This window comes from Parastagonospora nodorum, assembly GCF_000146915.1.
Source record: "Parastagonospora nodorum SN15 chromosome Unknown scaffold_8, whole genome shotgun sequence".
Classification (NCBI taxonomy): Eukaryota; Fungi; Ascomycota; class Dothideomycetes; order Pleosporales; family Phaeosphaeriaceae; genus Parastagonospora; species Parastagonospora nodorum.
In genome coordinates this window covers 294,860-322,549 of record NW_001884556.1, presented here as the reverse complement: position 1 = coordinate 322,549, position 27,690 = coordinate 294,860, and the positions used below count along the sequence as shown (strand labels likewise).

Sequence of the window (27,690 nt, the reverse complement as noted above, 5' to 3'; positions counted from 1 at the left end):
AACAAGTACTTGGGAATGTCGTCCTTAAGTGCAGAGTTTCGATAAAAGCGAGGTTTACGTCTAGCACATTGTAGTAGATTTAACTAAGCAAATATGAGATAAATTATAGATTTTATTGTTAGGAAAACAAGTAGAGAACCAAGTAGAATGCAAACCTTAGCTTCTCTTTATCAATACTAGTGCGTAGGTAGATAATATGATAGAGCAGTAATTATCAACGTATTTAAAAACTATAGCGTAACGTCGCGTGTTAGCAGATCAGATAGTTATGTTATTAGTGCGTGGGACATATCTAGTTAGTATTATTAAGAAGGCATAGCTGTATAAAGGGGGGTTTAGTAGGGGCTTAGCAAAAGTAACTAACTCGCTCAGTAACTAACTCGTCCATAGAGTAAGTTAGCTTACTAGCTCTTGATAGATTAGACCAGTAAACTTGTATTTAACGCTCTATGGTCGTACGTGAGGGAATGTGTAGCGTAGTAGCAAAATGTACTAAACGTTTGCATGAGAAAGGCAGGCACTGGTGTGAACTATTAAATTAAAAACAACCCCGCGCCTTTTCGAACCTGATGTTCCGCGACGTTATCGATACGCTGTACAATAAGTTGGAAGATATTGTGAAGCACCTGGTAGAATCGCAGCTTTGATCTTACCCACAAATTTGACGCCTGGCAATTGTCACCGCAACAACAACCCCATTCTGTAACATGCAAGTCATTTCACTCCCAAGAACTGTAGAATACGCCTTCTCAGAAAGCCCATTAATCTGTTAACACAAATTGAACGTTTCCATTGCCGCGTGTTGAGAAATGCAAACGTTGTCATCGCTGCTGTTGCGCGGCGGGATGGATGGCCCCAGTGTTCGCGCCTTCTTCGGAAACTTCAACACCACGCCTCTTTCACCATCGACATCGCCGCGAACGTACACCACCACGGCAAAGGGCATGTGTCAATAAGTTTGGGGCTTGATGAGTTTTGTCGTCATATGTCTTACACGCCGCCGGCCAGAATTGAGAAAGACGTCACAGCGCGGCGGCGGCGGCGGCGGCGACGCAGACGAGCGACATCTGGATAGATGATATATTGGGGTCTTCCTTGGAGTAACCTTTGACGCCGCACACGCGTAAGTCCCCGAGGTTGCCGTGACTGTCCAATTTGCATTTACACCTTTGTTTCATTTTGTACCGGGTGCCAGAATGACCGAGTACTAGTAATCACACCCAAGGCTGACTGGGTAGCCCATATTTCAATCGGCTGGACGAGCAGTCTTTGCACCCCTGCTAATCTTCCTGTATGTGCTTTACTGCGGCATTGTTGCCAACCTGCCGGATCAGCGTCATCGCAGTGCCTCTGACTTTACAAAGTCTGCGGCGAAGCACTGTTGTGCAACCTTTCGAAACTTCACGCCGCATATCCTTCGTCTGCCAGTCTTCTAACCGTGTAAAACTGGCTACTGCGCCGCAAGCAGACTGCTCACTGATAGTAGCGCGTGAAGGATTTAAAGGTAAGAGGCGTACCTCTCTTTGTATCTCGCATCAAACCACTTCACTTGTTCTACAACTCCCATATCTGTCTCTCTCCAAACCTCAAACTTCTTTACCTCAGCATACACGTTCATTCTCAAGCAATGAAGCCGAAGAAGCTTCCAATTATCCTCCTCTTGCTGACATTTGAAAGAGCCCAAGCTTCATTGCCATATAGCATACCCAACTTAGGCAAGCATATCACATCAGTTTGGGCGCAAATTGCTTACTGTTATGCAAAGATCGCCGTGCGAATGTGCCCGCAGATATCTCTTGGCCAGTGCCGTCCAACACCCCACCATCATCGTACCCGACGCTAGGTACTGCCTCTGGTCACAGTTCTTCATCTGTTGCGGCGGAGCCGTCGCAGTCAACCAGTCAAGCCCAATACCCATCGGTACCGTTTCCAATTCCCTTGAACTCGACCACCGGTACGCCTGGTCCAACTGCATCTAGCTTGAGCTCGAACCCCTCCACACTCTCATCGTCATTTACTCCTGGGTATAGTTCAAGCATTATTTTGCCTGTCATCAACTCGACCTCGACCTTACCTCCTCCATCATCTAACGGCCCTGCGAACACTGCTTCCACGCCCATCAGCTCTGCTTTGAGTCTGTCTCCTTCACCATCGAACAGTCCGACCAACACTACTTCCACGTCCACCGGCAAAAGTGATCCGGTGGCCAGTAACAGCGTGGTTGTTATCACGGTCACACCTTCTGTAGGTCCTCCTATTGTCGTCACCACCACTGTGATACCTCCTATCTCCTCTCCTGCACAAAATCCAACCTCGGTTGGTACTTCGGGTGCATCGCAACCATATTCAAGTGGCAGCGGTCTTTCAAACATGCCTACCCCTACTCCTCAACCTAGTCAGGCTCCAGCAGCTGGCAATGAGTCCCAGGTCCTCTTTCCCGCCCTCTCCGCTGTCGATGTGACCATCGATGGCAAGACCTACCATCTACCGCAGTCAGACGAACGACCTGTGGAGATCATGCTACAAGATGGATCACTCGCCCAGCTCTTGGCCACTCAAGTCGTGATGCGGGGCCAGACTCTGCCCATACCCAGCGATCTCTCAAAGCCTATTACTGTGGGTGGCCAGACTATCCAAGCCCAGCCTGGACAATCCACGACACCCGACACAAGCAGTCCTGATGGTAGCGATAACGGAGGAGGTGGATTGTTTGGATTCTTGGGAAAAGTGGGCGGTGCCGCTGGCTCAGTAGCAAAAGACATCGGCAATGCAGCATCAGGTGCTGCCAGCTTCGCCTCAGGCGCGGCGGGTGGCGCTGAAGTAGCTGCTGCCAGTCTTTCAGGAACATTCTCCGGGGCAGCGAACAGTGCAAATGGCGTCGTCTCTTCTCTCAACGGCATTCAGCAATCGTTCCCAGCTGATGGCCTCAGCAAATCTGGCATGGAAGTCTTCAACAAAGCGCAGAATGCAGGACGCAGCTCGGCCAACTGGATGCAGTCACTGGGCACCATGCTCCAAGGCTTCGACAGTCTCAAGCCCGAAGTTCAGCAAAAAGTTCGGAGCAACATGGCGGACTACTCTAAGCCAGGAGGACAATTGGCGCAGGCGGCTAGTGCATTGAAAGCGCTTGAAGACTTTCCGTGGGAGCAGGAAGCGCCAAGGACGGAAGCACCGAAGACAGACTTGCCGTCAGCGACTGCCACTCCGAAGGCCAGTGAAAGTGCTCGGGCAAGCCAGTCAGCTACTACACAGAATTCGAAAGCTGAGACTACGGCGAGCACGAAGACTAGTTCGACGTCGTCGAGTAGTAGTAGTGCTATACCGAACGCGACGGGAAAGCCTCTGGAATACTCCATCATCACAAAAGTCGGAACACCCAAAGATGTGTTCGAAAGGTTTGTGCATGAGCTAGACAACGGCGTTGGACATTCGATCTACACCCCATACAGCCAAATTTACAAGACGCTTCTTAATCAAACCGAGGCAGAAGATCTGAAGGCCAAGTACGACTTCCTCGTGGTTGTCTACAACGATGCGTCTGTAACCGACCAGGCTGATGTGGGCGAGAAAGAGCTGTTTCACGCAATACCAAGACGTCGCAATGCTTCTTTAAACCCCACGGCTTACTCACGGAAATCTTTGGAAAAGACAAATCCATTAGGCCAACCCAGATTGTTTGCAAGAGACATAGTCCAGCATCCGAACGCACCGTACTGGAAGAAGATGATATCTTCTCCATGGAAAGCACCACCGTTGCCTCCTACTTCTGATGATCCTCCTTACGCTGCCGACGATTCTGGCGGCAGAGGCACAACAATTTATGTGTTAGATGATGGTTTCGATCTCAGTCAACCTGTATGTCCGACATGTTTAAACGATTGCAACGAGCTAACCTAAACAGAATCTTGCTGCTGATGGACGTCTTGTGGAACACTTCATCGTCCCCAATGCCGCTGCCTTTACAAATGAGTATATGGAAAATGTAAGAAGGTTCGGGAGACCAGAAGCATACATGGTTCCCGAACAAATACGCGGGGTTCTAGGACATGGTACTAAGATGGCTACAATCGCTGGTGGAAAGCTTGACGGCATTTCCCCCAACGCGAATCTGTATCTGGTGAAAATTATGGGCCAATGGAACGCTGGAACCAGTTCAACAGCGCAAGAAAAACCTGGAAGAATACAACCCGCGGCTCTGAGGGTCGCCTTTGACGAAGTTAGACGCCATGTCGAAGCCAGACGCAGTGTTGACCCAAACACCAAGTCGGTAATCAACATGTCATGGGGTTCGTGTATCTTACCATAGCAGCTACCGTCTCAAGCTAGGCTAATCTTATGACAGGTGTACAATTGCTTATAAACGACCAGACCAAAAAGCCATTTGGAGCAGGCGCTGAGATTGAAGCGCTGTTCCCAGACTTTCAAGGATGGTGCGAAAGCCTTAAGATTCCCATGGTTTTGGCTGCTGGAAACGACCCTACCAGATACTTGCACGAACAGGTACCCCAAAAGTTCGGAACCCCAGACAACGGAATCATCACCATCGGGGGCGTCGAGCCTGATGGCACTTACTACGAAAATACAACGCCAAAGCATGCTGGTGATGCTGGCTCTATGTCTGCCTACGCCCCAGCAAGGGATGTCAGAGTGCCTTCCGATGGTATCGATTACCACACAGGTACAAGTCAAGCAGCTGCTATTACGGTAAGTGGAATTTCGAGCACGCAAAATCATCATCTACTAACCTATAGACAGTCTGGCATGATAGCGTATCTCTTTGCCGCCCCAGGCGTCGGAATGATTACCCATCCTGATATTCCGAAGCCTGACGAACACATGAAGAAATTTGTCGTTGGTCATGCATGGTCAAGAGTTTCGTTGGACAGACGGGGAGGGGTACTGGACTTGAACGTTATCTACAATCTTGCCAGAGGCGACACCCAACATCAGGACAATCCGTGCGCTATTCAGTGGGGCGATAATCCAGTGAAGCGAGCAGAATCGGTATCAGCCTGTTCAAGTTCTCGAAGCGCCACCAGCTCTGTGAGGATGGCCACATCCTCCATATCGACGAGGTATGTCTACCCAAATCTCCTGTTGACTGTCATGCTAAACTTCATCTTCGAAAGGTCGTCAAGTATTGTTACTCTCTCGAGCATGTCTAACTCATCAATGATCTTGACCACTTCGAGCTTCTCCATGGCCATGACTTCGTCCACAACGCCGTCTTCATCCGCACCACTGTCTTCGCCATCAACATCTTCTTCCTCACAAAGTCCATCTCCATTGGCGCCCAATCCGCCATCCCCGTCGCCCGCTCCTCCACCATCTACGCCAGCTCCTATGCCAGCACAGAGTCGTTCTCGTAACCCGCAATTCGTCAACACTGATGCACCGAATCCGGGCCTCGGAGCACAACCTTCACCCACCTCCTACAGTTCTTATAAAACTCTCAACTGCTCTCCGCAGCAGCTGGCTAGAGGCGGTTGCTCCTAGATCTTGATGATGAGTTACTAGGGGTAAGCGACGCTCCGTGCGTAAGAAGATGGACCAGTTTGGAGGGTGTATGCGATGAAAGACTGAGGAAAGACGTGGGCGTTTTCGTATGTGAATTTGAGTGTACTGCTTTTTGCACCTTATGGGCTATTTCATTCCTTACGCAAGTCACGAATCAATACAAATTTTGGAGACGATCGAAGTGAAGGTCATGTGCACGTGCTTTGATGACATCATCGCCCAAAGCGGCAATCACCTCAAGGCACGGCCGATTGAGGACAGCGCGACAAATTACACAAGGCAGCAACGAACGCAACGGTATATCAAACATATAGCCTGACTTACTGCAAGATCTCCACTTCTCCAATCTTGCAAAAAATCTCCTCATACAAATCACCGAGCACTCTGCTATCCATTACGGCCGCTCTATACACTCAGCATAAAGCTACATCCCCACGATGCCTCCAATCCCAATCCACAAGAACGCACCCATAAAGCCCGACGGCATCACCCCCAAAACCGCCTCCGACGACACCACAACTCCAACACCAACACGCACCGTCCCCGCCTCCGTCCCAGCAACCACAACCGCCTCGTCATCCCCTCCCGCCCCCCAACCCGGCGCCCGCCCAATTCCACCAACGTCCACCGCACAAGCACCATACTCTACCGACCCTCCGCCCCCTCAACCTAGCTACACAGCCCACCACATAACCACCTCAACATCCCAAGCCGTGCCCCCGCCGCAATTCACCCAGCCCCCGCCCTCAGACTCCGCGCTCGCGGGCCGCTCGACGGTAACGGCGACGACAGCGAGTAAGCCAGGCCCGACGACGTTGAATATGGGGCCCGTGGCGAGTCCGAGGGCGAGCTTGGAACATCCGCCTGGTTATCAACAGGCGGCGGATAATGCACCGTATACGTTGGGCGGAGGGATTGGTGGTGGAGAAGTTGGTGGTAGTGGGAGTGGAGGAACAGAGGGAGAGGGTGTGGGAGCGACGGCGTGGGGGTATTTGAGCAAGGCGGGGGAGGCGTTGAAGAAGGGGGAGGAGGCGGCGTGGAGGGCTGTGAGGAATAAGTAGGTTGGAAGAGGGTGTGGCGTGATATGGTCAATCCTGGGTCATGTATGGCGTGATATAGTCAGTCCCAGGTCAGACATGGGTGGATGTCAAGCCAGTAGGGATGCATCAATGTACAACAGTCATCACAATCACATGAAAGTTGTTGAGCCCGTGTTACAAAAAACTCAGAAACTTTCTATAGACCACCTATTTTCCCCTTGGCACCAAGCGATGGAACGAGAAAATACAGGTAAACAGACAAAGCAATGCAAGCCGGATATGACGTGTAATACAGGTGGCTATGAGGGGAAAAAGAGTTGGCCGGCAAGGTAAAGTACAGGGTGGGTTACCACCAGATCGTGCTTTTCGTTACCATGAACACTCTTCTGCCCATCGGGCTTGTGAATGCTCTATTCAGTCTACCACCACACGCGCCTCGACCCCTCGCTCGCGATTAGCTCCCTCCACCACATAGACTCGGATTGGGGTATCAAGAGAGAAGGCGCTTAACCGGATCCACCCTTGAACTTCTTGCCGAACATGATGAGCTGGGCCTGGTCGTAGATGGACAGGACACCGGCACCGGCAACACCACGGAGAATGTTGGCACCAGCACCCTTGAAGAGAGACTTGACACCCTCGGCAGCGACAATCTGGCGGGCGGCATCCATGGTACCCTTGTACTTGACGGCCTCACCGGAGGTCATCATCATACGACGACGGATGGTGTCGAGAGGGTACGAGGCGATACCGGCACCGGTGGTGACGGCCCAACCAAGAGCGAACGAGGCCAAGAAGTTGCCCTCGAGGGTGCCGGTCAGGAGGACGGGCTTGATCGAGTCGTACATACCGAAGTACAGACCACGGTAGACGACGATACCAGCCACGGAGGGCATGAATCCACGGTAAAGACCGCCGATACCGTCGGAGGCGAGGGTCTTCTTGTAGACATCGGCAAGACCGTTGAACTGGCGCTCACCACCCTTCTTGGCGGACTTGGCGTCGTTGGCCAGACGGGTACGGGCGTAGTCGAGGGAGTAGACGAAGAGGAGGGAAGTGGCACCAGCGGCCTGAGTGTGTTAGTGGACAAATATGGCGTAGAGGATGAAAGAACTTACACCACCGGAGGCCAAGTTACCGGCCATCCACTTGGCGTAACCGTCACGCTCCTTCTTGTAGGCGAACATAGACTTGTAGGTGTCGCGGAAAGCGAAGTTCAGCGCCTGGGTGGGGAAGTAACGGATGACGTTGGCGGTGTTACCACGCCAGAGCGAGAGAACACCCTCAGCCTGCGAGGTACGCTTGAAGCACTCGGCGATACCGTCGTACTTGCGGTCGAGACGACCGGACTTGAGCATCTCATCCTGGGAGGGGTTAATGGGAGTATTTGATGGAAAGTGTCGGATTTGCGTACCTGGTTCTGGATGAGGAGCTTGACACGCTCGATGGGAGCGGCAGCGGTCTTCGAGACGGCGGCGGAGACACCACCCACTATAGATAAGCGGTTAGCAGCTGCAAGGTGCGAAATCAAATCGCTCGATATCGTCCAATGCCATTGCGATGCCAATTGGAATCGCAATTGATGGTTATCGAGGGGTTGAATGAGACGTACTCAAGAAGTCGACCACGAAGCCCTGTCATCATCGTTAGCACATGCTGCGGGAATTTACACACGAAGTTCCAGCTGAGCCGCCATTTCACCAACACAATTCCAGCAAAGGCAGGAGCGTCTCACAGCATCGTCACCCCATTCGGAAGGTGCGGTCGATGGTAGTGAGATGACAGCTTGCGAATTGCGGGATCGATATGCGCTGAAATGGACAGCTTGCCGAACAACGGGACGTATGACGTACGGGCATTCCCATGAAGCTCTTGTCCTGTTGGGCTGCCATCTTGTATAGATTGGAGCGAGTTGAGGGGAGATTGATTGAATTAGAGGTGGTTGCAGAATCAGTTGCTGCAGTTGGAGGATGAAAGGTATTTGTACGGGTGCTGCGACAAAATCTGCGAAAAGTTGGCCCAAGCGCGCTAACGCCGCATTTGCTTAGCGCCCTTGTCCGCCCTCCCGAACTCTGTTCGATGCCTCGGGGCTGCGGATTGCTGGAGGAGGTATATAATCGACACTGCGGCTGGATGTAGCATTACTTTGATGCTGCAGAGCCTCAATTACTGCAGCATGATGCCATTGTGTGTAGCTTCACCGTCGCACACGACTTGTCCAGCGTCCGGTATCCACGCTCCCAATAAAGCATCCGGAGCGTTGCCGTAGCAGCCACCAAACGGATATCTTCAGGCGCACGCGCACACTGCACTCCCCAAATTCCATGCTAGGCACAAGACTGGGGACTCACATGCCCTCCCAGCCCAGGTGCTCCGCTGTCAAATCCACATTCAAATGCTGGCCGTCTTCTCCAGGATCCGCTATGAGCCTTTTCGAGTCGGGTAATCTCGGGGCGGCAGCAGGCTCGGGCCAACAACCAAGCGGCAGAGGGTCCGGAACTCGAATTTTGCACGGCGGCGCGGGCGATTACTGGCACGCTCATGGTTCGCGAAGCATTCTAGTCTGCCAAGTCCTGTCGCTAGGTGATAATGCTGGTTGCTGTCGCATGCTGCGGATGATGTCCGGATCGGCTGGATGACTTCACGGCGCTGGGGTGGGAGTAGCTTGCGTCTCAAACACATATCTAACGCACAGCGTCTAGAAACAGTGCCGACGGTAACTTTACACGACCTTCTGTTTGCGGCTCAATGACTTGGTATAACCACGTGATAGCGACCTTGATTGCTCTCAAGCTAGTCCAGTTCAGCAAAGTCCTCTCAGCTGCACGATTGTTCATGGGGCATCTCGTGTCTTTCGACCACAATTCAAGCCTAATCTCTCATCTGGCCAGTCTTTGCTCATCGGCGACTCTGATATTTTAGTCGGCCATAAGTACGCCTGTATAACTTCATATTATTTTTAGATTTCTCAGGTTTACTCAGAACGACATGAAGATAGCCAGGCATCCAGAAATGACGCCAGACCTCCTGGGTATTCCTGTGGGCTATCCGTAAGTACTCAAATAGAGTCTTACGAATTTGCTGCCACTTACCATCGATTTTGAAATATTGCATGCCTCGCATAGGTCGAGGTGAGGTCCTGTTTCAACGGCTATGTCTATGTGTTAAAGTGCACAGAGACACACCCTGCAATAGACTAGCTCCTTATCAGAAGTGAATCATCGCCAACAGTCCTCGCTTGGGAGCCGCGGCTCATGTGTTAGACAGATATCACATCAAGACCACGTCATGAGCAGCCTTGCTTCGATCTTCAATATGCAATAGGCTTCATGCTCTGCTGTCGATTTTGCGCCATCTGCATACGTGACGTCGATGTGACTATCGCCCTGCTCCGTGTTCACGTGAACTTCAATTTTGAATGTCTTCCAAATAGCGCCGGAGTCGGATATTATCGGAGAGATGAATGCCATTGTCTGGTTCTGCAACTTCGAGTTAGAGACAAAATCGCTCATCGGTGTAAGGATCATGTGATATCGATGTGAGTCGCGCAACACTCTTCTGACAGCGTAGGTAATGATATCGTAACTCTAAGAGTCATCGAGCTCGACAATTGGCCTCAGGGCCCGGTTGAGGTCAGGTTGTAGCAGGTATCCCTCCACGTAGATCGTGTAGTGACGGAAACTCCACAACAGTGCAGCGTCTGTAGCCGTTGTCACTTCGCGGGTAGGCTTCACCACATTTTCCGGAGCGAACTCATCTATACAGGTGTTCATTGTTTAGCGTAACCCAAATTGGATGCATCTTTCGCCTTCAAATACCTTTTTGGAACATGGCAGCACGACGTGAGCTTTTGAGCGTGTCCAGCGTCACCGTTGAGAAGCCCTCGATGCAATCCCATTTGGAAATCAATTCCGACAATATAGTTGCCTCGAGCGCGGCCGGGCCCATGTTTCCAAATCGTTCCCACATCGTCGTTCTAACGGAGAGGTTTGATGGCGAAGGGAAGGAGAGAAGCGGCGCTATGGGAGTATTTATGTCCTCAGCTATTCGGTCACCTGTGAACCTTGGTCAGTATCTCACATGGTTGACAGGACGTGGCAAGATGCAATTACCTTTACTGCACGGACCCGCGGATCTGTTTAAGGTACCATATTGATACTGCGTCCACGATCGCAATCCTTGTCCACCTTCCCTACATCTCCCAAATTGAACACATATTTCAGTTATCATTCCCACATTCTGGCCGCCGGTCTTCCAGAGAACTGCCAGCCCCCCCTTCAAATCGTCAATCTCTCGGCAAACTGCCAGCACAACAGCGAACCACCAATTCGCCGGCAAACTGCCAACCCCGTAGCACGTCGCGAGCCTCTCAAATATTCGACAACCCCCTATCAGACAACGATAATACATAAAAAACTCATGGACGAGACCCGCACGTTCCTCAAGCGTCTCTATCAAGAAGTAGATGATGCAGTTGAAGGGAGCACAGAAGAGGAAGCCCTTAGGAACCTCGACATGGAGGCATGTACAGCTAGAACTCAAAAGTACGATCAATATGTGTCGCGGTATAGATCAATAATCATCAGTGAAGCAAGAGCTAGTTTTTGCTTCAACAATATGGGATCAAGACATGTGAAAGAAGCTTGCGTTACAAGCAGTCACTTTGAATTAGCATGCCACAGGTCGCAACACCACTGAGCTCCAGAAATGAAATTATACAAGCACCAGAAGCTTGGTTTGGGTAGGTTGTTCCAATGGTTTGACGATGAGTCGATGAATGACGGGATCTTGGCGGATGACATGGGCCTGGGGAGGACCGCCCAGATCATAGCCCTTCTTCTCGGACGTCTGCCACAAGAGGAGAGGCCGGCTCTAGTCATTGTACCGTCTATTTTGATGAGAAACTGGAAAAACGAGTTCGACCGGATGGCAAAGGGCTCATTATTTCAAGTTCTGTACATCCACAATCTCCAGGATTTCGCAACATGCAAAAAACAAGTCTCACTGGAAATCACACGGTAGCACAACGTTGTGGTCGTCGCATACAGCCTCATCACTGGAGCGAACATAAGGAGGGAGGATGACTTTTCCAACTTCGTACAATTTCTTAAACCGTAAGCCTAATCTCTCATCTGGCCAGTCTCTGCCTATCAGCAACTCTAATATTTTAGTCAGCTATAAGTAGGCCTGTATAACTTTACATTATTTTCAGATTTCTCGGATTTACTCAGGACGACATGAAGATAGCCAGGCCTCCGGATCATGCAGCAATTAGCGAGCTGGATGAACTGTCATCTGAAGAATACTTCCTGATGCGACAGATGCAACGGCAGGAAAATCGATGAGACCACACGCAAAACCCCAAAGTCATTGTAGCTACATCCTGCAGACATGGAAGAGGGACTAACCTCACTACTTCGGATGGTCGCAAGAATAGTTCAAACTTTCTTGTCATTGCCAAAATCGTCGATGACTTTCTACTGCTTGATACGTCTCTCATACCACGCATGCGAGATATTGTAATAGTAAAGCATCGGCTGATGAGCCTTCAAACTGTGAATGCTTAAGTGATATTAACGGGAGAGGAAAGCTGTGGAGCAAACTTTGCATAGATTGTTACTCATCCTGGAATGTTTCAAATCAATTATTTACCATAACAATTAAAGCTCAACATCTTAGATACCTGCCAGCTATTGTTTCAACCAAAAGATCGATCTATTATGATGTGCTGACGATATACAGGAAGTCTGAACCAAGACAGAAAAGTGGAGGCTTCCGGTAATGTACAGGCTCGACAGGAGGACTATGATACCAGCGATGCGGTCCCTCATCCTCGGAAAAAAAGCAAAAAGCAACCCGTCGATGAAGGAACCCTTGAAGATATTGTAGAGACTTTCTGGAAGTTACTAAAAAGAGGTATCGAAGCTGGTATGGACGATACGGGGATGAAGGACGGTTTCATCGTCGCTACGCTGCATGAGATACAAGAAGCGGAAGAGCCTTTTGACCTGAGGAATTATCAGATTCATGCTATCAACCGCATTATCTACATCCTGCAATCTGGAGGCAAAGGAGCATTACTTGCCTATGCCATGGGGCTCCGAAAGACTGTCATCGTGATCGTTATGTACAGTCCTAAAATGTTTGGCTTCTCACAAATTTTTTCCTAGCATTGATTGCGATACTCAAAAGGCACCCAGGGCTATTCAAATTGAATTAACCTACAAACCCCACAGGCCCCAGCAAGCTCAAGACATGTGTTCAAGGCAAGTTCTTGCTCGTCGTGCCTCTTGCGCTCATACCGCTATGGCAGTCCGAGCTCCAGAGGGGCATGGAACCAAGTCCTTCTATCAAGATATATCGTACGTGTTGCACTTTATACGCATGATTGAACGGGAATCAGCTAACATATATTAGACGGCGGTCGAGAGAACGATCATAGCACTAAGCGTACTCCCTATCATCTCTGTACGGTCGACGTCGTCATCACAACATACGAGACCTTGAGAAAGGGTTATGAATCCTTGTGACAACCAGGAGTGGTGGCGTAGGGCTCTCTTTCACATCCGCAGGGAGAGTGACACATCTTACGCAGAGTTGGAATCCTGCTATGATGTGACGGGCAAAGGATCCTGTTTGTCGCCATACTCAGAAGCTCCGGGTTTACATTGATCACCCGTACGCTTTCGACTCGATCGAAAGAAAGGTTGTAGGCGTGCAGGAAAAGAAGAAGACGAAGTGTTCAGCGCTATTCGGCCTAGACGAAGCAATGATGATCCCCATACAGCGGGTGAAATCTTGGGAACGAGAAGATTTAGCGAATCATGTAAGCGAGTTCCAATGATCGAGTACGCAAAGCGTCCATTGCAAGACATCCTAAATGAATTCAGGTTTCAACGCCCCCACCTGTAACGTGACAGACAGCTTCGCAGTCCCACTTACAACCTTATTGCAGATCCTGGAGACATTCATAGGACAATAAATTTCCAATTTCTAGCGACAGTGTGCATTGAGGATATCCAGGCTCAGTTATCCCGTGCAGCTCATTTTTCAGATCCCGAGGTCGCGAAACAGATATGGCTAATTCGCAGACCGTGTGCGTCACTGCAGCATATCTCGTCTAGCACATACATAGGCTACGAGGCCGCTTCGCAACTATTCGCTGCATATCACGTCCTATCTCACAGCCGCGAAGACTCATCAGCTCAGGGACCCGAGCGTCTTTTCCAGACTAAGCGTAGTTGAGACGGCAACATATGCACAAAATTCCATCGTTCAAAGCCGTCTGTTCACGGGTCCTGTGTAGTGGCCGTGTAGTATCATATGACGAATGTCTGGGCCATATGATAGCTAGGAGAAATACAGTACCTCAAAGTTCATCTGCCTCGTTACTTTCACATCTGCGAAGTAGATCTCGATGCTGGGGAGCTGCTGGTGTTCGAATTCCTCTCAGCTATCCGAACACTGTCCTGATAAACGTGTTTTATGTATGTCCATCTGCTCTCATATGAAGTCTATGACGAGACGTCGATACTAACATCGAAATAACGCAATCCCGGGCTAGAGATGAATCTACTTCTGAAAAAGTGCATCAGTCTGTACGAGGGCTGTTCGAATGAGCTGCAGCGCCCAATGTGATCGATTCTTATGGCTCTTGGAGATGCTATGGTCGCGCTCTCGCCCTCCATCTTGGATTCGTTAGCTATACCCTGTTTATGCGGATCCCACACCTTACATACGATAGACTATGATAGAAGGACTTAGGCCGATGCGCCCTCGGAGCTTAGATTTCCATAGTGGTAGCATAGCAAGAGGTACTATTAGTAAAAATTTGCCTTGGAGCTGCTGAGCTTCGATCGTGTCTGAACGTGCAGGCTAATACAGTTTAAAAAGCTCGGGGTGTCTTCTTAGGATTACAGTTAATGCTATAGTATAATTAGTGAAGATACTTAAGTTCTGCGAACGTATATATCTATTACGATGATGGTCTTCCTAAGCCCTATGCTATAGGCGAGCAAGGCACTCTTGCCTCTATCTAGTAGAATGCGGAGGATCTGATTCACAGCGTGAATCTGATAGTCGCGCAATTGCAAGGGCGCAGCTGAGTCGTATATGTCACGCAGCTCACGCAGCTTCACGGTTATAAAGCCACCCTTCATTCTCTCGTTGTCCTCGCTAGCTGGAATGCCCTTTTGTAACAATGCCCAGAAATCGTCCTCGACTTGTTGGAGAGTTGCTTCGTCGGCAGGTAGTTTCTGGCTTCTCTTTCGAGGCTTAGCCTCCGCATCGCTGTGTTCACGGCTTTCGTGAAGAGAATTTCTGGGGCTCTCTGATGGTTGCTTGAGGGGTCCTCGGATTGCGTCGATCGTGTGACCCAGGCGATCGAAGAGGCCACAAGCTATGGATGGAGCATGCCGTAGATCCGGAGTCGCGACCCTCATTTCCGCAGGGTGCAAATAACGATAATCCATTTCGCACGATCAGGATGGTGCGGTTCAGACAATGGATAGTCGTACTCAAGTGACCAGGCTACGTGAGCATCCCGCAGATTTGGGACCCACTTATTTAGCGTCTGCGCTAACTTAAGTTAGGGCACTGGGGTGAACAATCAACGGCCCGCTGATCAATATCCAACCCAATCCTGAAACGATTAATCTCTCACCACAGCTCTACCACCCGACAACCCACTGCTTTCAGGACAATTCAATATCAGCAGCTCAGCCACATGGCGTCCCAAAACTCCGCGGAGAACTCTACTCGACGAACGGTGGCCTTGAATGCAGATGCTCACACAATTACTACCAAGATCGGCATTGCCAAGCGCAGGATGGAGGCAATCAAGCAGGAGGTTGCAGTTTCCGTCAAGCCAGCCAAATTCGACGCCGAGTATGCCAAAGTGAAAGAGCTCGTTGCCGCTAGGGAGGTCACTGTGGTGAGTAAACACTTATTATATCATTCTCGGAAGCTTTACTTACGTCTATAGGCTTTGATCAAGGTGGTCATGGAGGCTGTTATGAATTACGCATCCAAATCAATCTCAGGTCGGGGTCTTGAAGTCCTCAAGGCCTTTCAGGTTGAGTGCCGCGCACAACAAGGACGACGAACCAGAGGATAGCGATTAGTCGAAGACACTTTGAGACGCTTCGACTAGGGCTTCTTGCACTACAACTGCGGCCCCTTCGATGGCATAGGGTCAACTACAATGATAGGAAAGGAGCTCTTCGTAGATTCGATTGTCTAGGAGGGATTTGTCACACACCAGGCGGGAATTGGGGCCGGGGTGCGGCGATAGTCTGAATAGTTCACAAAGCCACCTTTGCATTGACAGACCCCTATGGTTAGCGATTCAACCAAAACTACTGGCTTGCATTTCGATATTGAATCCTCTGCTTCCGCAGCATGAAACAGCGTGATATGTTTCTTTAACACAATGAAACACCATAGTTCTCACTTTTTCATGACCGATCATTAGACATCTTCATTTGCATAGTGACGCAATGCTTTCTATGACCAGGTGGTATCTCCAAGTTCAGCTGGGATTCCGATATGCTCATCTTTCCCGCCTAGGACCGAAGGACGTCACTCGAAACGCTACATATCGAGGTGTCCAATAGCTCACTATTCGAGCTCTTCCTGCTCAGCTCGTCCATGAGCTTCCTTTTCCTCCTCGTCTCGTCCACCAGCTTCCTCTTCCTTTTCAACTTGTCCACCAGCTTCTTTTGCCTCAGCAAGGACGTTGTACAAGGACTTTGCCAACTCTCCAAGCTTTACGATAGCAGCTGTATCCTTACGGAACAGCTCGGACTCAGAGTAATCGATGAGGGCTTTATAGGCATCGGCAGACGCCTTGCGCCTCTTCAACTCAAGCTCCAACTCATTCAGATCGTGATTCAGCACCCTGAGCTCATCTTTGTGCGATGACACACGCGCCTCCGCTTCCAGCTCCTTAGCATGTATGGTGTCGAAGTCGCCCGTGCCAAAGATATCGATGGCCTCTGCTAGATCATCGCCTTCCTGCGGCGTGTGTCAGTGTCTATTCACTAGTCGGGATATTCAATCACTTACAAGGTCGGCGAACATGTTTGCAGACTCCGATCTCTTGGCCTTCTTGGAGACAGGCACTGCGCTAGACCCGTGAGAGCTCGCTCTCTTCTCCTTGGGGGTGGCATCGGCCGGCTTACGGTCCGGAGTTGTAGCCTTGCTAGCTGGTAGCCCAGACGAGAGTCCCTGCGACGTCGACATCTAGGAATAGTTAGTTAAAGAATCCTTCCCCTAGGCGCCAAAAACACTAACCTTGGTAACTTTGAAAGATCTGTCAGGTTCAATCAGAGTAAAGGGATTTACGGTTGTAATAAGTGGAAGCGCAAGTGTAGAAGTGAGCAACTTTTATGCTAGCTGCGACGAGTCAGAGCACTAGCGCAAGTCCGTGCGCTCAACGAGGTGAGAGTCTACGGGGCATCGGCCAATCTTGCCAACAAAAAGTGATAAATCCTACAAATCCGGGGCACTGGGTCAGGTGAGAGTAGACAGAACCTGACGTAATTTGTAATCTCACGTGGCAAATCGCACAAATCCCGGAGATTTGTCCTGATCAGAGAAGTAAATTTGCTCCCCGTCTTCTGGACACACTCACCTGCGGACACGCTAGCGCATTCGAATATAAGCTCTTGCTTCTTCAAAGTTTCTCTCATACACGCACCCCACAATTTCTGTCGCCCCAGATACTGTCCAACGTCGACCATTTGAAGCTACCAAGCGATTCCTCTCTTCCAAAGCCCACCACTCGAAGCTGTCAAGCGATCCTTTCACAACGAGTCTAAAGCCATCCTTCCAGCACGGAACAACCAAGCCATTCTTCCAACACAATGATCTCAACAATGCCAAAAAAGGCGACCAAGGATACGAAGAGGGAGAAGTTGGCCTTTCACGGAACGAATATGCTCATTGGTAGGCACTCAACCTCGAACGAAGAACTCTGGGCTGCAATCGAACCTATCGCAAGCTCTAAGGACGACTGTAAACGCTTCAAACACTGGATCACACTGTACCACAACAAGGAATGCACGGGAACGGTCGCTTCTCTGAATGATGTCAACCTGAAGACGGTACCAGTCGAGTTAAGGACGCTCACTCACCGGATGCTACGGTGGCTTGCCCTGGTCGTCTGGGAGAAGAAGGGCGGCTTTGAACTCGCGAAGGGTGGAGAAGAAGCTGAGCAGCAGAACGACATCAACAAGAAATGTTCCATCATGGATGCCCTCCAGGAGCAAGAAGAGTTGCAAGGACCGCAAGCAACGGGAGCAGCCATCGTCCAAGAGCAAGCTGAGGAGAATTCGTCGTCTGCAAAACCGGTGGCAGGAGGAAAGCAATACTCGAGCAAGAGGCACAAGACGAGTGCTAATGCAAAGGACGAGTCAGAGGACGATTCAGAGGGGCATCGTGTGTATACAATAAAGGAAGTTCGTCAGATGCTTCTTATCTTTTCCCAGAGGATCGAAGAGCGGTTTGGATGAACATCTTATGAGTGGCGCTTACCGACTGGCATTCACTGAATGGTCTCTGAAGACATCGTTTTGGCAACAAGGGTCGCAGTGACATCTTTCCTACATTTCAGTCTTTTTGTCATCTTTGATCTCAGTTCGGAGCATCGGAAACGGTGTTGCGATATATGTTTTGTTTCTTACCGAGGTTTCCTTTAGCTGCTCTTTTATCATTACAGTGGCAGCACCAAAAGTATTCCTTCAACTAGCATATGAAAAACACAATATAACCACTTGTATATTGTATGGTGAATGTCAGTCCCGAGTCTTATGTTTTTACTCGAAGTGCGCAATTTGGTGTCCACGAATGATAGCACCACTACCGAGATAGCATCAGTGCCGTATGGGAGCACGTTTGCATTGTTTGGTAACACAGGAAGAGTCGGGAGCATACACATCACTGTATTACCGCACAAATCAACGAGTTTCTTGTGCAGTGAAGAAGAGCAGCAAAATCCTGCTCGGAAAGAGATCTGTTCTTCGCACAGCTCATATCAGATGTTCACATGTTCTTGCTCAGATCACACCGAACGGGGTGAGAGCTCAATGAAAAAAAGTAGTTTCACAAGGTCTTCTATGGACCATTATTCGAACCTTGATCAGCTACAACAGTGGAGCTGCGAGAACATCTAGAAACTATAACGGCTTTGACGGAGCTAGCATCTTTTTCCAGGCTCACCACTGAGCTGAAGAATAGTGAACAAATGCAAAAGTTAACAGTAAGGAAGGGCGATTTACCGATTTTTAAGTCATCCTTGTACCAAGCGTCCGGTTTCAGGCAAACGCGAATTGATCCTAAGTGGCGCGAGGTACGTGTGGCTCTGCAGCAACTGCCAACGAGCATTCGGTCTTTCAGAAGGCGTCTTGACACAGCTAATATTTCGTAGATTGCGGGTTTTGTCCATATGGATATCATTGTAGTAGCTTGCTTCTCTCGAGTCGCAGGCTTGGAGAAGTGAAGCCTAGCTTCTACTCCGTTTTCAGTCATTACATCTTCATGACAGGCTTGCGGTAACCCCACATTCTGGTTGCAAGATTATCCTCCGTATAGTTTCATGGTACGCTTAGCTTCCGCGCAGTTGCTCGTGCCCTCCGGGCGAAGCAATAAGACAGTGATGAGGATACTCCGTTTGATTCACCTGACAGTTACCTCATTTACCAGCTCAGCAAAGAAGTTGTTTCGAGAGATTCTTGTTTCTACAAGAATCCGCCGTCCCATCAGCTATCGCACCTAGGTATAGTATGTGCCATAAGTAGTCATGCAAAGCTTTATCATGGATGACCTTCTATTCACTGCGCCTGAAGGAATATGCGTTTCCATACATATACACGGTAGAAAATCGGTTCGAGCGTTAGCAGGCTACATGTAGTTCAATTGATTGTTTCATACTCTCGTTTCAACAACGGAAAAAGCGCTTATGTACACCGGTTATTGAAGGGCCCTGCAAGTTTGGCACGCGCTAGGTGGGGCTTGGCACACGTTAGCGCCTTTTTGAGGTCCGGGTGACGATGAGGTCCTATTTTACCTACAGTCTGCACCTTACCTACATGTACCTGGGTACATACGATCGCAAATTCATTCAATTTTGTCTACACCTCTATTCAGCATGGATGACGAAGATACTGTGCGAAACGTGGTGGAAGAAGAACGCTCCCGCCAGAGTGGACTTGCACCCGTGATCGACGGCCTTGCCAAAACCAACGAAGTGCTGGAGATGATCTTGAAGATATGCCTAGGGGATATACGAGGATGTGAGCATTATGTCAGTATGGCCCAACATTTGCCATTCTATTCTGACAGCATCACAGCAAAGCATCGAACGCGTATCAGAGCTTGATGAGCTTACCGCGATTGACACATGGGTCGAAAACCTCCTCAAAGAGCGGTCAACACTTGCAACGCTGACAGATTGGAAACTGCGCGTCATACAACCCAATGCTCAGCTACTTGATGAGGCGTGTCTTTCGATCAGCAAGGCGCTGTTGATGCTGAGAAAGGCACATGCAAGAGGCCTCCAGCTACCAAAGCATGCTTCTTCTAAGGACTGCTCGGCTGCAGTAGAGAATCTTCGCTATAGCGTCAGGCACCAGGCTGTAAAGGCAATCAAGGATCATCTCTCGCCTGCACATGATGCTCTCCAAGCGTAGGAAACCGATATCAAACGGTGCCAGCGCTGAATCGAACCACAAGTCTTGGAAGATTTCATGGGCACTTCACAAGAGAAAAAGACAAGAGCTGATGAGACAACATTACGCCTCGACGTTCGAGAGGACATACGAGAATCGAGAGCGGTCAATTTTCAGAAAAAAAGATTGAATGGCTTCTCATTCTGGTAGAGAGCGTGTCTCTATCCGATATGGCGCAACCGCCTGCCTCTCTACTAAAAGCCATCGAAGACATACGAAAAATTTGGAAAGTCCAGCCAGAATGAGCGACACAAGGGCAGCGAAGCTCGAGCAGGAAGCAAAGGGACGCCATTTGCCGAAAGTAAATGGAGGGCGGGCATGATTTAAAGAAAGTGTCTTATATGCTCATCACTGGTGGAGGGTGGGTACACTTTGAAGGAGGTGTTTGAGAGGCCTATTAATGGAGAGGCGATCTCAGCAATTAGATCATTCTGCAATCTTCACGGCCGATTGCAAGGGCTACATGCTTGCATGTTTGAGTGGTCCTTTTCATTTCAGGCATTATGATTTCATTTGGAAGCATCAGAAGGTCTGTCGGGGACTGCTTAAGCTGCTCTACCGTCAGAACATTATCAAGACCAAAAGTCACTCATTTGATAGGACTATACAAATTCTCCACGTGTTTCCCGAGAGCTTAAGAATGCTGTTTCCGCTGTCCCGGGTTTCTGCATATTGCATGTGCCGCGAGAATCACACCGCTTTCGAAGCTACAGAACTCACATCTCCCGTCTTCGTGGCCGCCTCATTGAGCAGCGGTTTTCTTCTAAGTCTCCCTCAAATGATTCCTTATACAGGACGTCTTCTAAGAACTTCTTTTATTGAAGCTCATCCTTATAGAAGCTCTTATTCATTGAAGAAGCATGTTTCCCAAGCATGATCTAACAAGCCATTCATGGAAAAATGATGTATTTTCGGTATACGTCTCCCGGAAGAAGCTAAATTTATGTCGGCTCTGCGCCTACGCGACACGATCTATAGTCTCCGGGAGCACATGTATAAGATTATGCAAGACCCTGAAGATATAAGCTGTTACAAGACCTCTCATATAGTTTCCGTGAAGGTATTAGATACATCCAGGCTACCTTGGCTCTTTCCCGTTGGGAGAAGGCGGATAAAAACATTGCCGGCGTCTTGTCAGGCTAGATGTGCAATGACGTCGAGCAAGGCAGTGTTAAGAAAGAATCTGTTCGAGGATTTACGAAATTTTACCTCATATATCCGACATAGCCTAGCTTGGGTGCAGACTCGGAGATGTGTATGATTGCGTTGGCGTGCTCAGAGAGTGAATATCCGTGGGCTTTCTGATCTACCCCATCGAGCCTCACGCGGCACTGATATTGGTGGCCTCAAACATAAAATGACTGCTTCATTTGCGTAATCTAGCAAGTGGGTATAGTGCTTCAAAGCCAAATCGTAAATCGCATCGCCTCGCCAGTGAGACTCCAAACCTAAGCGTGCTCTTTCTCCGCCGCTTCTCTCTTCGCGCGCCATCTCGGGCCCATCTTGATTTCTAGAAACATAAGCGGCAACAGCAACGCGCAAATTCCACCCCAGAACGTGTATGTCCAGCCATCGCCCCACGCAGTCGTCATGCGGTCGATGACTGATATCATGATCGCTGCAAGGGAGCAACGCACGAGGTTCGTGCACGCTGTCGCACCAGAGCTACGCGACTGCAGGATGTCGATGTTGAGCGTCATCGTTGTATTGAGGATGCCGATGGATGTCCATCCTAGTATCGTTCCCAAGCAAAGGAGTACTGCCATGTGCGCTCGGGCCTGAATCGACCAGCCCCAGCCGATCACACAGACGATGAACAGGCCGAGATAGAAGGGCATGATGCGCAGGCGAGCGTACTCAATGGTGAAGTTGTCGCCCAGCCGCTTCTTGATGCGCGAGTATTCCCAGTCCAGCATCTTCCCGGTCATCGTACTGCCAATGATCATGCCAGCGCCGGTGGGCAGGTAGCAGAGTCCGAGCACGGTTTGCGAAAGGCCGGGGTAGATCCTGGCGAAAGCAGAAGAGATCGTGGCAGTGATGGTATAGTTCACAGCGTACACGATGCCGGTGAACGTAAGAAGGACAATGACATCTGGGTACGTGAGGATGACAAAGGGGTTAATGGATTGCTTTGACTTGGTCTGAGTAGCGGGGTCATATGCTTGCTGACTCGCTTTATGTCCAACGATAGGCACGAGTGCACGTAGACGGTATGGCACAGGTATGCTGCCATTGCCAGCAATCGACCGAAGAGTCTCTGGAAGGAAGAGCGCGATGCACACCAGGCATATGGCGACCATGATGACAATCGTCCAGAAAATGGAACGCCATCCAAGCTCTTGCGCCAACACACCCCCCAAAGAAGGTCCTATGCATGGCGCCAGCATCGGACCAAGGTTGAACATGCCAAAGTAGCCTCCTCTTTCTCTCGACGTTGATATATCGCCGATAACACCCGCACCGAGAGCGATTGTGCTCGCACTGCCGCCGGACTGGAAACAACGCAAGAACAACAGGAGCCAGAACTGATCTGTCGGACACAAGGCCATGCCGATACTAGAGAGGACGAGAATGCTAAGACAGACAAGGTACACCAACCGCCTACCATGACGATCGGAGATGGGTCCCCATAGCATGGGCGATAGTCCTTGGAAGGTAAGGTAGACCGTCACGGTTTGATTGATGGTTTCGGTTGACTGGTGAAATGCTTTGGCGAGAGTTGGTATAGCCGGGAAGTATATGTTGGCAGGCAGAGGGCTAGCAAGGTCAGTACGACGTCCGAAAAGTTTACAAGCTTGTATCGTTAAGCATAGAGGAGAAGACGTACCTGTAAAACCCAGCCAATGCCACCATTCCAACGATCAGCCATTTCTCTTTGTTAGAATAGATGCTGTATGGTGCCTCCACCACACCGGCCTCAATCGACGACGTCAGACCCTCGTCAACCGTCTCTTGCTTCTCTTCAACCATGATTTGCGCCAAAAGATCGTGCAGGAACCACGAGGCACCTGCGCCCTGATATATTCTCGCCTGACATCGTCACTAACGGTCACGCCCGCCCACTATTCGGAGTAAAGAGTACCGCAGGGCGAATCTGCACGACGTGCACCGCTGTTGCCGATACCGAATCGGCCTGAGATCGGCCAACTGCTGGTGTGATGTGGTTGCTTGAGGCTGATAGCGCTATACCTGTTCGAGACTCCTACGGATGGAAAGCTGAGCCGGGAATAGCGCGGCTGGAAATGATCGCTCGAGACCCTGGCGGGCGGCTCTATTTTTTCGCATCCCGTCGGATAGAGAAGGATTTGCCGGGAGGATTTTGCACGCCACGCGTGGGAGTCATGCCCGAGAGAAGATATGGGGTACAGTGAGTCAATGTGCAAAAATCGTTTTATGTTGGTTCGTTGATCCCTTTGTTCTTTTCGCCGCACAACAACGTGTGGGTCAACGTCTTCGCATCACTGGCGCCGCGTAGCCGGGAGCACACTTCCTTGCATACTCCTACTAATTCAGTTGGCCGCAGTTGGGTCCCGACAATTAGGACATGGCCGATGTGCATGGAGCTCGGGGTGATACCTTAGACGAGAAAGAGATGAAACTGGGCAACTCAAACGCCCAAGTAACGGAAGGAAGAGAGGCAAAAGCGAAGGGATGGAGAGGTATCGTGAGCGTACTCAAAAAGCGTGGTGATGTCGAATTTCGGGGCTGCACTCCCATACCATACGAGGAGAGGACTGAGACAAACTACTTCAATATCTTCACATTGTGGTTCAGCATGAGCTGCAATCCCTTGCCGTAAGAATGATGAATTGGGCATCAAGAGGCAAAAATGCTGACTCTTTGCAGTGTGACTTTCGGAATGGTTGGAACAATGAGCTTTGGTCTGAGCTTACGAGACGCCTCCCTGGTCATTTTGTTCTTTACACTCGTCTCGACATTACCGGTAGCCTACATGTGTACATGGGGTCCCAAGACCGGCATGCGGCAGCTCGTCCAAGCCCGCTTCTCCTTCGGAAAGTACTTCGTTTCGATACTGGTCCTCCTCAATCTTGCCACTTTGACAGGCTTCTGCGTTGTCGACAGTATCATTGGCGGTCAAGCTCTCTCTGCAGTCAAGAATGGGGAGACGATCAGCGCAACGGTCGGCATTGTCATCATCTCACTGCTGGCGCTGATCATCGCCTTCTTCGGATTCCGTGTCCTCCACCACTACGAGAGATGGGCTTGGATACCTGCCTTGATTGCCCTCATAATCGCTGCTGGCTGTGGTGGGAAAGGCCTCGGTCAGCAAGTTGCAGTACCGCCTGCAACCGCACCCCAGGTACTATCCTTTGGTGGCCTTGTTGCAGGCTTCATGTTGCCTTGGGCTGCGCTGGCTAGCGACTTCTCAACATACATGCATCCGAAAGCGCCTCCCATGCGCATCGCAGCATACACATACGTTGGCCTTGCTTTGCCTACAGTCCTCCTCATGACACTGGGAGCCGCCATGGGTGGTGCGACACCCAACTTTCCCGATTGGCAGGCTGGTTATGAAGTCAATGCGGCCAGTGGAGTTCTGTCTGCCATGCTACATCCAGCTGGAGGCTTCGGGCGCTTCGTCACTGTCATTCTCGGGTTCTCCATGCTCGGTAACCTCTCTGCTACAATGTACAGCATAACGCTGAACCTACAAATGCTCGTTCCTTGGCTCTTCCGCATTCCTCGCGTCATCTTTAGCGTCATCATCACCGGTATCATTATCGGTGTTGCGGTTGAAGCAGCCAAGTCCTTCTTCGTCAATCTGGAGAACTTCCTGGGTGTCATTGGGTACTGGAGCGCAGCTTTCATTGGGATTATCCTCGTTGAACACCTCCTCTTTCGACGTGGCAGCTTCATCGCTTACACCAAAGATGACGAGGCTTGGGATGATATGCAAAAGCTTCCTTGGGGCTTCGCTGCCGTCGCAGCCGGAGTCGTCTGCCTTGGTCTCCTTGTGCCCGGTATGTCGCAAATCTGGTTCGCGGGGCCGATTGGAAAAGTGACGGGAGATATTGGTTTTGAGGTCGCATTCGCGCTGTCTGCGTTGGCGTATGTGCCGCTGCGATTCTTGGAAAGAAGAATATGTGGAAGATGAGACGAACATGCAGCAAACATGAGTGCGGTGTCATACCATAAACAGCGACGCGTTCGCATGATAGAGCACAGTAACCAATACGCTGGGATACCATCGACCTGTTATTGCATGTGCCCGAGTTTTTTGATCAGTTGTGACCCTCATTACCCTCCACTCGCAGTGCATGGGGGAGGTATCCATACTAATTCGCTCCACGTTCTTCAATACTCATGATCCAATACATGCATGGGCATCTGATTGGTTTGGGAACTTGCTTTCATTTCGCGGAGTTGAAGTAAAGGTATTTTAATTTTGCCACCTGTTGACCATAGCCCGCAAGTGAGAATCTCACGCTCACTGCGAGATACAAACTAGTCGCCACAGAGGACTGACTGCAGCAGTACTTGAAAACCGCTAGAGCCGCCTCGACCTTCACATACATTACTCCAGCCACTCCGACATATTCTACCCGCAACCATGCGTCGGTTTGGACATTTGACCCCGGCCGGTCGCGAATCAATGGCTCTTGCAGCGTGTCTATCGAAGTGGGAGCGCAACATGAATAACGGAACATTGACACTGGAAGCGATAAAGAAGGACTTGAAAGTAGCCGCATCCTAAGAAGGTGCCATGTTCGAAATACCTAGTAGAATTTCTGGTTATGCTAACCAATCGCTAACCATATAGGCGAATTCGATCCAAAGATTATCAACCCTACATATACCCGTGAAGAGAGAACAGCCACGGGTGCCTCAATCTTATGGAGCTTCCGTCGCTGCACGATCCAAATTCGTGGATCCTTTTGCGAACCAGACATCAACAACGTCTTGCGACCCATCATCGAGGTCAATGACCTGTGGACTTACGACACCATGGTATACGCCATCGAAAGGGTTGCGCGCGCATCACACCAACATCACAAGATACTCACTCCCATGAGCGACATGCCATCCCGCTCGGAGCTCCAAGAGTCGATCTTGACTTTCTTCTGTCCAATGCCGTCTGAATCAGGCACTGTCTGGCAGACTTCTCAGATCGAGGTACACACGAACACCGAGTACGGCGACAAGCGCATCAAGACCACCCATGCAAACGGTACCGCGGCGAATCCAAACGAGGAATCCCATTGCAGAATGAAGATCGAGGCAATGTTGCTCATATCCTGTTTGGAAAACTCGCCACATCGACCGCAAGCCCTAAGCGACGACGGCGCGGGATCTCGTGCTTGCATTCAAGAGTCAGTCTAATATCACAGCGCAGACAAAAATTTCTTCTAGACCTGAGGAAGCAGCTGCTTCTGCGATCCAGGCACGCCTCAGTGCCAAAGTTCAAGGCAAACTGCCATTGATTGGTGCAATGCAAGCTCCAATAGTAGCTAAGCCTGAAGTGCTCCAGAAGGTTAATGCCAGAGGCCTTGACTTGTATGTACTTGCACAGGACCCGTCCACGAGTGGCCTGCCAAATCGCTGGTTACCTGTTTCTGCTCTGAGCATAGCTGCACGAGATGCCATCACGGTCCGGCGCGTCGAGGCTGTGACGGCCAGGGCGGCCACCACCAAATGGCGACGTCTTGCTGGCCGAGGCCAAAAAGAGGTTACAAGCAATGCTCCAGTCTGCGTTCAATGTGACATTACACTTCGCAACCGCAGGCAGTGTACGTACACCTTGGGCAAAACAGTCCCGGACACAAATGCAGTCTGCGACAAGTGCTTGGATGATCAGTATCCCTGCCGCAGGCTCAAAGACCACCCCAGTGGCATCGGCTATGCCGTTGGATTTGTGCCAGTACCGTCTGGGTATCGACTCGCTTCGGTCGCCTGGGATGAGCTCGCGTACTGGATTCGGCAGCAGGATGACTGGAAAAAGCTGAATCCTAAGCCCCCCAAAGCAAAGGCCCGCGATGTGCCTAGTGGTGGGGTCCAGAGCAGCTACAGTACACGTGGTAAGGAGCAGGAGAGAGAAAAGGAGAAGGATACGAGGCAGGAAAATGGTCCTTTGTAGTCCTTAGTGCCTTGAAAATGATATCCTGAACTCCAACACTTCATCTCTTGAATGACTCGTCAGTGAACTTTCAAGACCCGTCTTCGGCTAGTTATTCTCATATTTGACCACTTGGATATTCACAAATATGAGAACCAAGTGAATTCAAAACTCTTATTGAAATATACAAACGCATGCATCGACTAAGAGTTATCCGTCGCAAAGGTTCGGTTGCATGAAACCCAGGAGATTACATGTGTTGGAGTGGGATAGCCGCTAGTATGGGGATAAACTTACCTCGGTTGTACATGCTACCCCGGAATGTGTGACG

The 27,690-nt window shown here is 50.2% G+C and overlaps 15 protein-coding genes across 15 annotated transcripts; 8 read left to right on the top strand and 7 right to left on the bottom strand.

The window, feature by feature from the left end:
* Positions 1-1,627: 1,627 nt before the first annotated feature.
* SNOG_05604 (hypothetical protein) lies at positions 1,628-5,575 on the top strand (the record flags this gene model as incomplete). The annotated part of the gene is made up of 9 exons (XM_001795955.1): positions 1,628-1,771; positions 2,401-3,228; positions 3,340-3,562; positions 4,044-4,286; positions 4,343-4,704; positions 4,756-4,958; positions 5,000-5,075; positions 5,193-5,365; positions 5,518-5,575. 9 exons carry the CDS (start codon positions 1,628-1,630, stop codon positions 5,573-5,575), a joined length of 2,310 nt encoding a protein of 769 aa, XP_001796007.1.
* On the bottom strand, positions 5,514-5,912 carry SNOG_05603 (hypothetical protein; the record flags this gene model as incomplete). The annotated part of the gene is made up of 2 exons (XM_001795954.1): positions 5,514-5,622; positions 5,842-5,912. 2 exons carry the CDS (start codon positions 5,910-5,912, stop codon positions 5,514-5,516), a joined length of 180 nt encoding a protein of 59 aa, XP_001796006.1.
* A 42-nt stretch (positions 5,913-5,954) lies between these two features.
* Positions 5,955-6,578, top strand: SNOG_05602 (hypothetical protein; the record flags this gene model as incomplete). Its single annotated transcript, XM_001795953.1, has 1 exon — positions 5,955-6,578. The coding sequence occupies one exon, from the start codon at positions 5,955-5,957 to the stop codon at positions 6,576-6,578; it is 624 nt and encodes a 207-aa protein (XP_001796005.1).
* Positions 6,579-6,729: 151 nt separating this feature from the next.
* Positions 6,730-8,499, bottom strand: SNOG_05601 (hypothetical protein). Its single transcript, XM_001795952.1, has 5 exons — positions 8,411-8,499; positions 8,170-8,191; positions 7,972-8,048; positions 7,676-7,921; positions 6,730-7,627 (listed from the first exon to the last, which is right to left on the bottom strand). The coding sequence occupies exons 1-5, from the start codon at positions 8,447-8,449 to the stop codon at positions 7,064-7,066; spliced, it is 948 nt and encodes a 315-aa protein (XP_001796004.1). The 5' UTR covers positions 8,450-8,499; the 3' UTR covers positions 6,730-7,063.
* A 1,036-nt stretch (positions 8,500-9,535) lies between these two features.
* Positions 9,536-10,027, bottom strand: SNOG_05600 (hypothetical protein; the record flags this gene model as incomplete). Its single annotated transcript, XM_001795951.1, has 3 exons — positions 9,536-9,594; positions 9,650-9,696; positions 9,921-10,027. The coding sequence occupies 3 exons, from the start codon at positions 10,025-10,027 to the stop codon at positions 9,536-9,538; spliced, it is 213 nt and encodes a 70-aa protein (XP_001796003.1).
* Positions 10,028-10,144: 117 nt separating this feature from the next.
* Positions 10,145-10,505, bottom strand: SNOG_05599 (hypothetical protein; the record flags this gene model as incomplete). The annotated part of the gene is made up of 2 exons (XM_001795950.1): positions 10,145-10,314; positions 10,376-10,505. 2 exons carry the CDS (start codon positions 10,503-10,505, stop codon positions 10,145-10,147), a joined length of 300 nt encoding a protein of 99 aa, XP_001796002.1.
* A 725-nt stretch (positions 10,506-11,230) lies between these two features.
* Positions 11,231-13,087, top strand: SNOG_05598 (hypothetical protein; the record flags this gene model as incomplete). The annotated part of the gene is made up of 5 exons (XM_001795949.1): positions 11,231-11,298; positions 11,859-11,923; positions 12,300-12,689; positions 12,794-12,919; positions 12,975-13,087. The coding sequence occupies 5 exons, from the start codon at positions 11,231-11,233 to the stop codon at positions 13,085-13,087; spliced, it is 762 nt and encodes a 253-aa protein (XP_001796001.1).
* A 1,042-nt stretch (positions 13,088-14,129) lies between these two features.
* On the bottom strand, positions 14,130-15,028 carry SNOG_05597 (hypothetical protein; the record flags this gene model as incomplete). Its single annotated transcript, XM_001795948.1, has 3 exons — positions 14,130-14,245; positions 14,297-14,339; positions 14,537-15,028. 3 exons carry the CDS (start codon positions 15,026-15,028, stop codon positions 14,130-14,132), a joined length of 651 nt encoding a protein of 216 aa, XP_001796000.1.
* A 254-nt stretch (positions 15,029-15,282) lies between these two features.
* On the top strand, positions 15,283-15,672 carry SNOG_05596 (hypothetical protein; the record flags this gene model as incomplete). Its single annotated transcript, XM_001795947.1, has 2 exons — positions 15,283-15,489; positions 15,541-15,672. 2 exons carry the CDS (start codon positions 15,283-15,285, stop codon positions 15,670-15,672), a joined length of 339 nt encoding a protein of 112 aa, XP_001795999.1.
* A 503-nt stretch (positions 15,673-16,175) lies between these two features.
* Positions 16,176-16,799, bottom strand: SNOG_05595 (hypothetical protein; the record flags this gene model as incomplete). The annotated part of the gene is made up of 2 exons (XM_001795946.1): positions 16,176-16,571; positions 16,623-16,799. The coding sequence occupies 2 exons, from the start codon at positions 16,797-16,799 to the stop codon at positions 16,176-16,178; spliced, it is 573 nt and encodes a 190-aa protein (XP_001795998.1).
* Positions 16,800-17,422: 623 nt separating this feature from the next.
* On the top strand, positions 17,423-18,070 carry SNOG_05594 (hypothetical protein; the record flags this gene model as incomplete). The annotated part of the gene is made up of 1 exon (XM_001795945.1): positions 17,423-18,070. The coding sequence occupies one exon, from the start codon at positions 17,423-17,425 to the stop codon at positions 18,068-18,070; it is 648 nt and encodes a 215-aa protein (XP_001795997.1).
* A 1,634-nt stretch (positions 18,071-19,704) lies between these two features.
* On the top strand, positions 19,705-20,245 carry SNOG_05593 (hypothetical protein; the record flags this gene model as incomplete). Its single annotated transcript, XM_001795944.1, has 2 exons — positions 19,705-19,860; positions 19,907-20,245. 2 exons carry the CDS (start codon positions 19,705-19,707, stop codon positions 20,243-20,245), a joined length of 495 nt encoding a protein of 164 aa, XP_001795996.1.
* A 1,487-nt stretch (positions 20,246-21,732) lies between these two features.
* SNOG_05592 (hypothetical protein) lies at positions 21,733-23,254 on the bottom strand (the record flags this gene model as incomplete). The annotated part of the gene is made up of 2 exons (XM_001795943.1): positions 21,733-22,840; positions 23,112-23,254. The coding sequence occupies 2 exons, from the start codon at positions 23,252-23,254 to the stop codon at positions 21,733-21,735; spliced, it is 1,251 nt and encodes a 416-aa protein (XP_001795995.1).
* Positions 23,255-23,828: 574 nt separating this feature from the next.
* SNOG_05591 (hypothetical protein) lies at positions 23,829-25,400 on the top strand (the record flags this gene model as incomplete). Its single annotated transcript, XM_001795942.1, has 2 exons — positions 23,829-24,079; positions 24,131-25,400. 2 exons carry the CDS (start codon positions 23,829-23,831, stop codon positions 25,398-25,400), a joined length of 1,521 nt encoding a protein of 506 aa, XP_001795994.1.
* Positions 25,401-26,251: 851 nt separating this feature from the next.
* Positions 26,252-27,380, top strand: SNOG_05590 (hypothetical protein; the record flags this gene model as incomplete). The annotated part of the gene is made up of 2 exons (XM_001795941.1): positions 26,252-26,616; positions 26,657-27,380. 2 exons carry the CDS (start codon positions 26,252-26,254, stop codon positions 27,378-27,380), a joined length of 1,089 nt encoding a protein of 362 aa, XP_001795993.1.
* Between the last annotated feature and the right edge of the window lie 310 nt (positions 27,381-27,690).

What these genes read in the sequence shown, in the direction of transcription:
- SNOG_05601 (XM_001795952.1), bottom strand. Translation starts at nt 8,449, where the DNA reads ATGGCAGCCCAACAGGACAAGAGCTTCATGGGAATGCCC. An exon ending in AGAGCTTCATGGGAATGCCC is followed by an intron (nt 8,192 to 8,410) that starts GTACGTCATACG and finishes CGATGATGACAG; the next exon opens with GGCTTCGTGGTCGACTTCTT. An exon ending in CTTCGTGGTCGACTTCTTGA is followed by an intron (nt 8,049 to 8,169) that starts GTACGTCTCATT and finishes GCTTATCTATAG; the next exon opens with TGGGTGGTGTCTCCGCCGCC.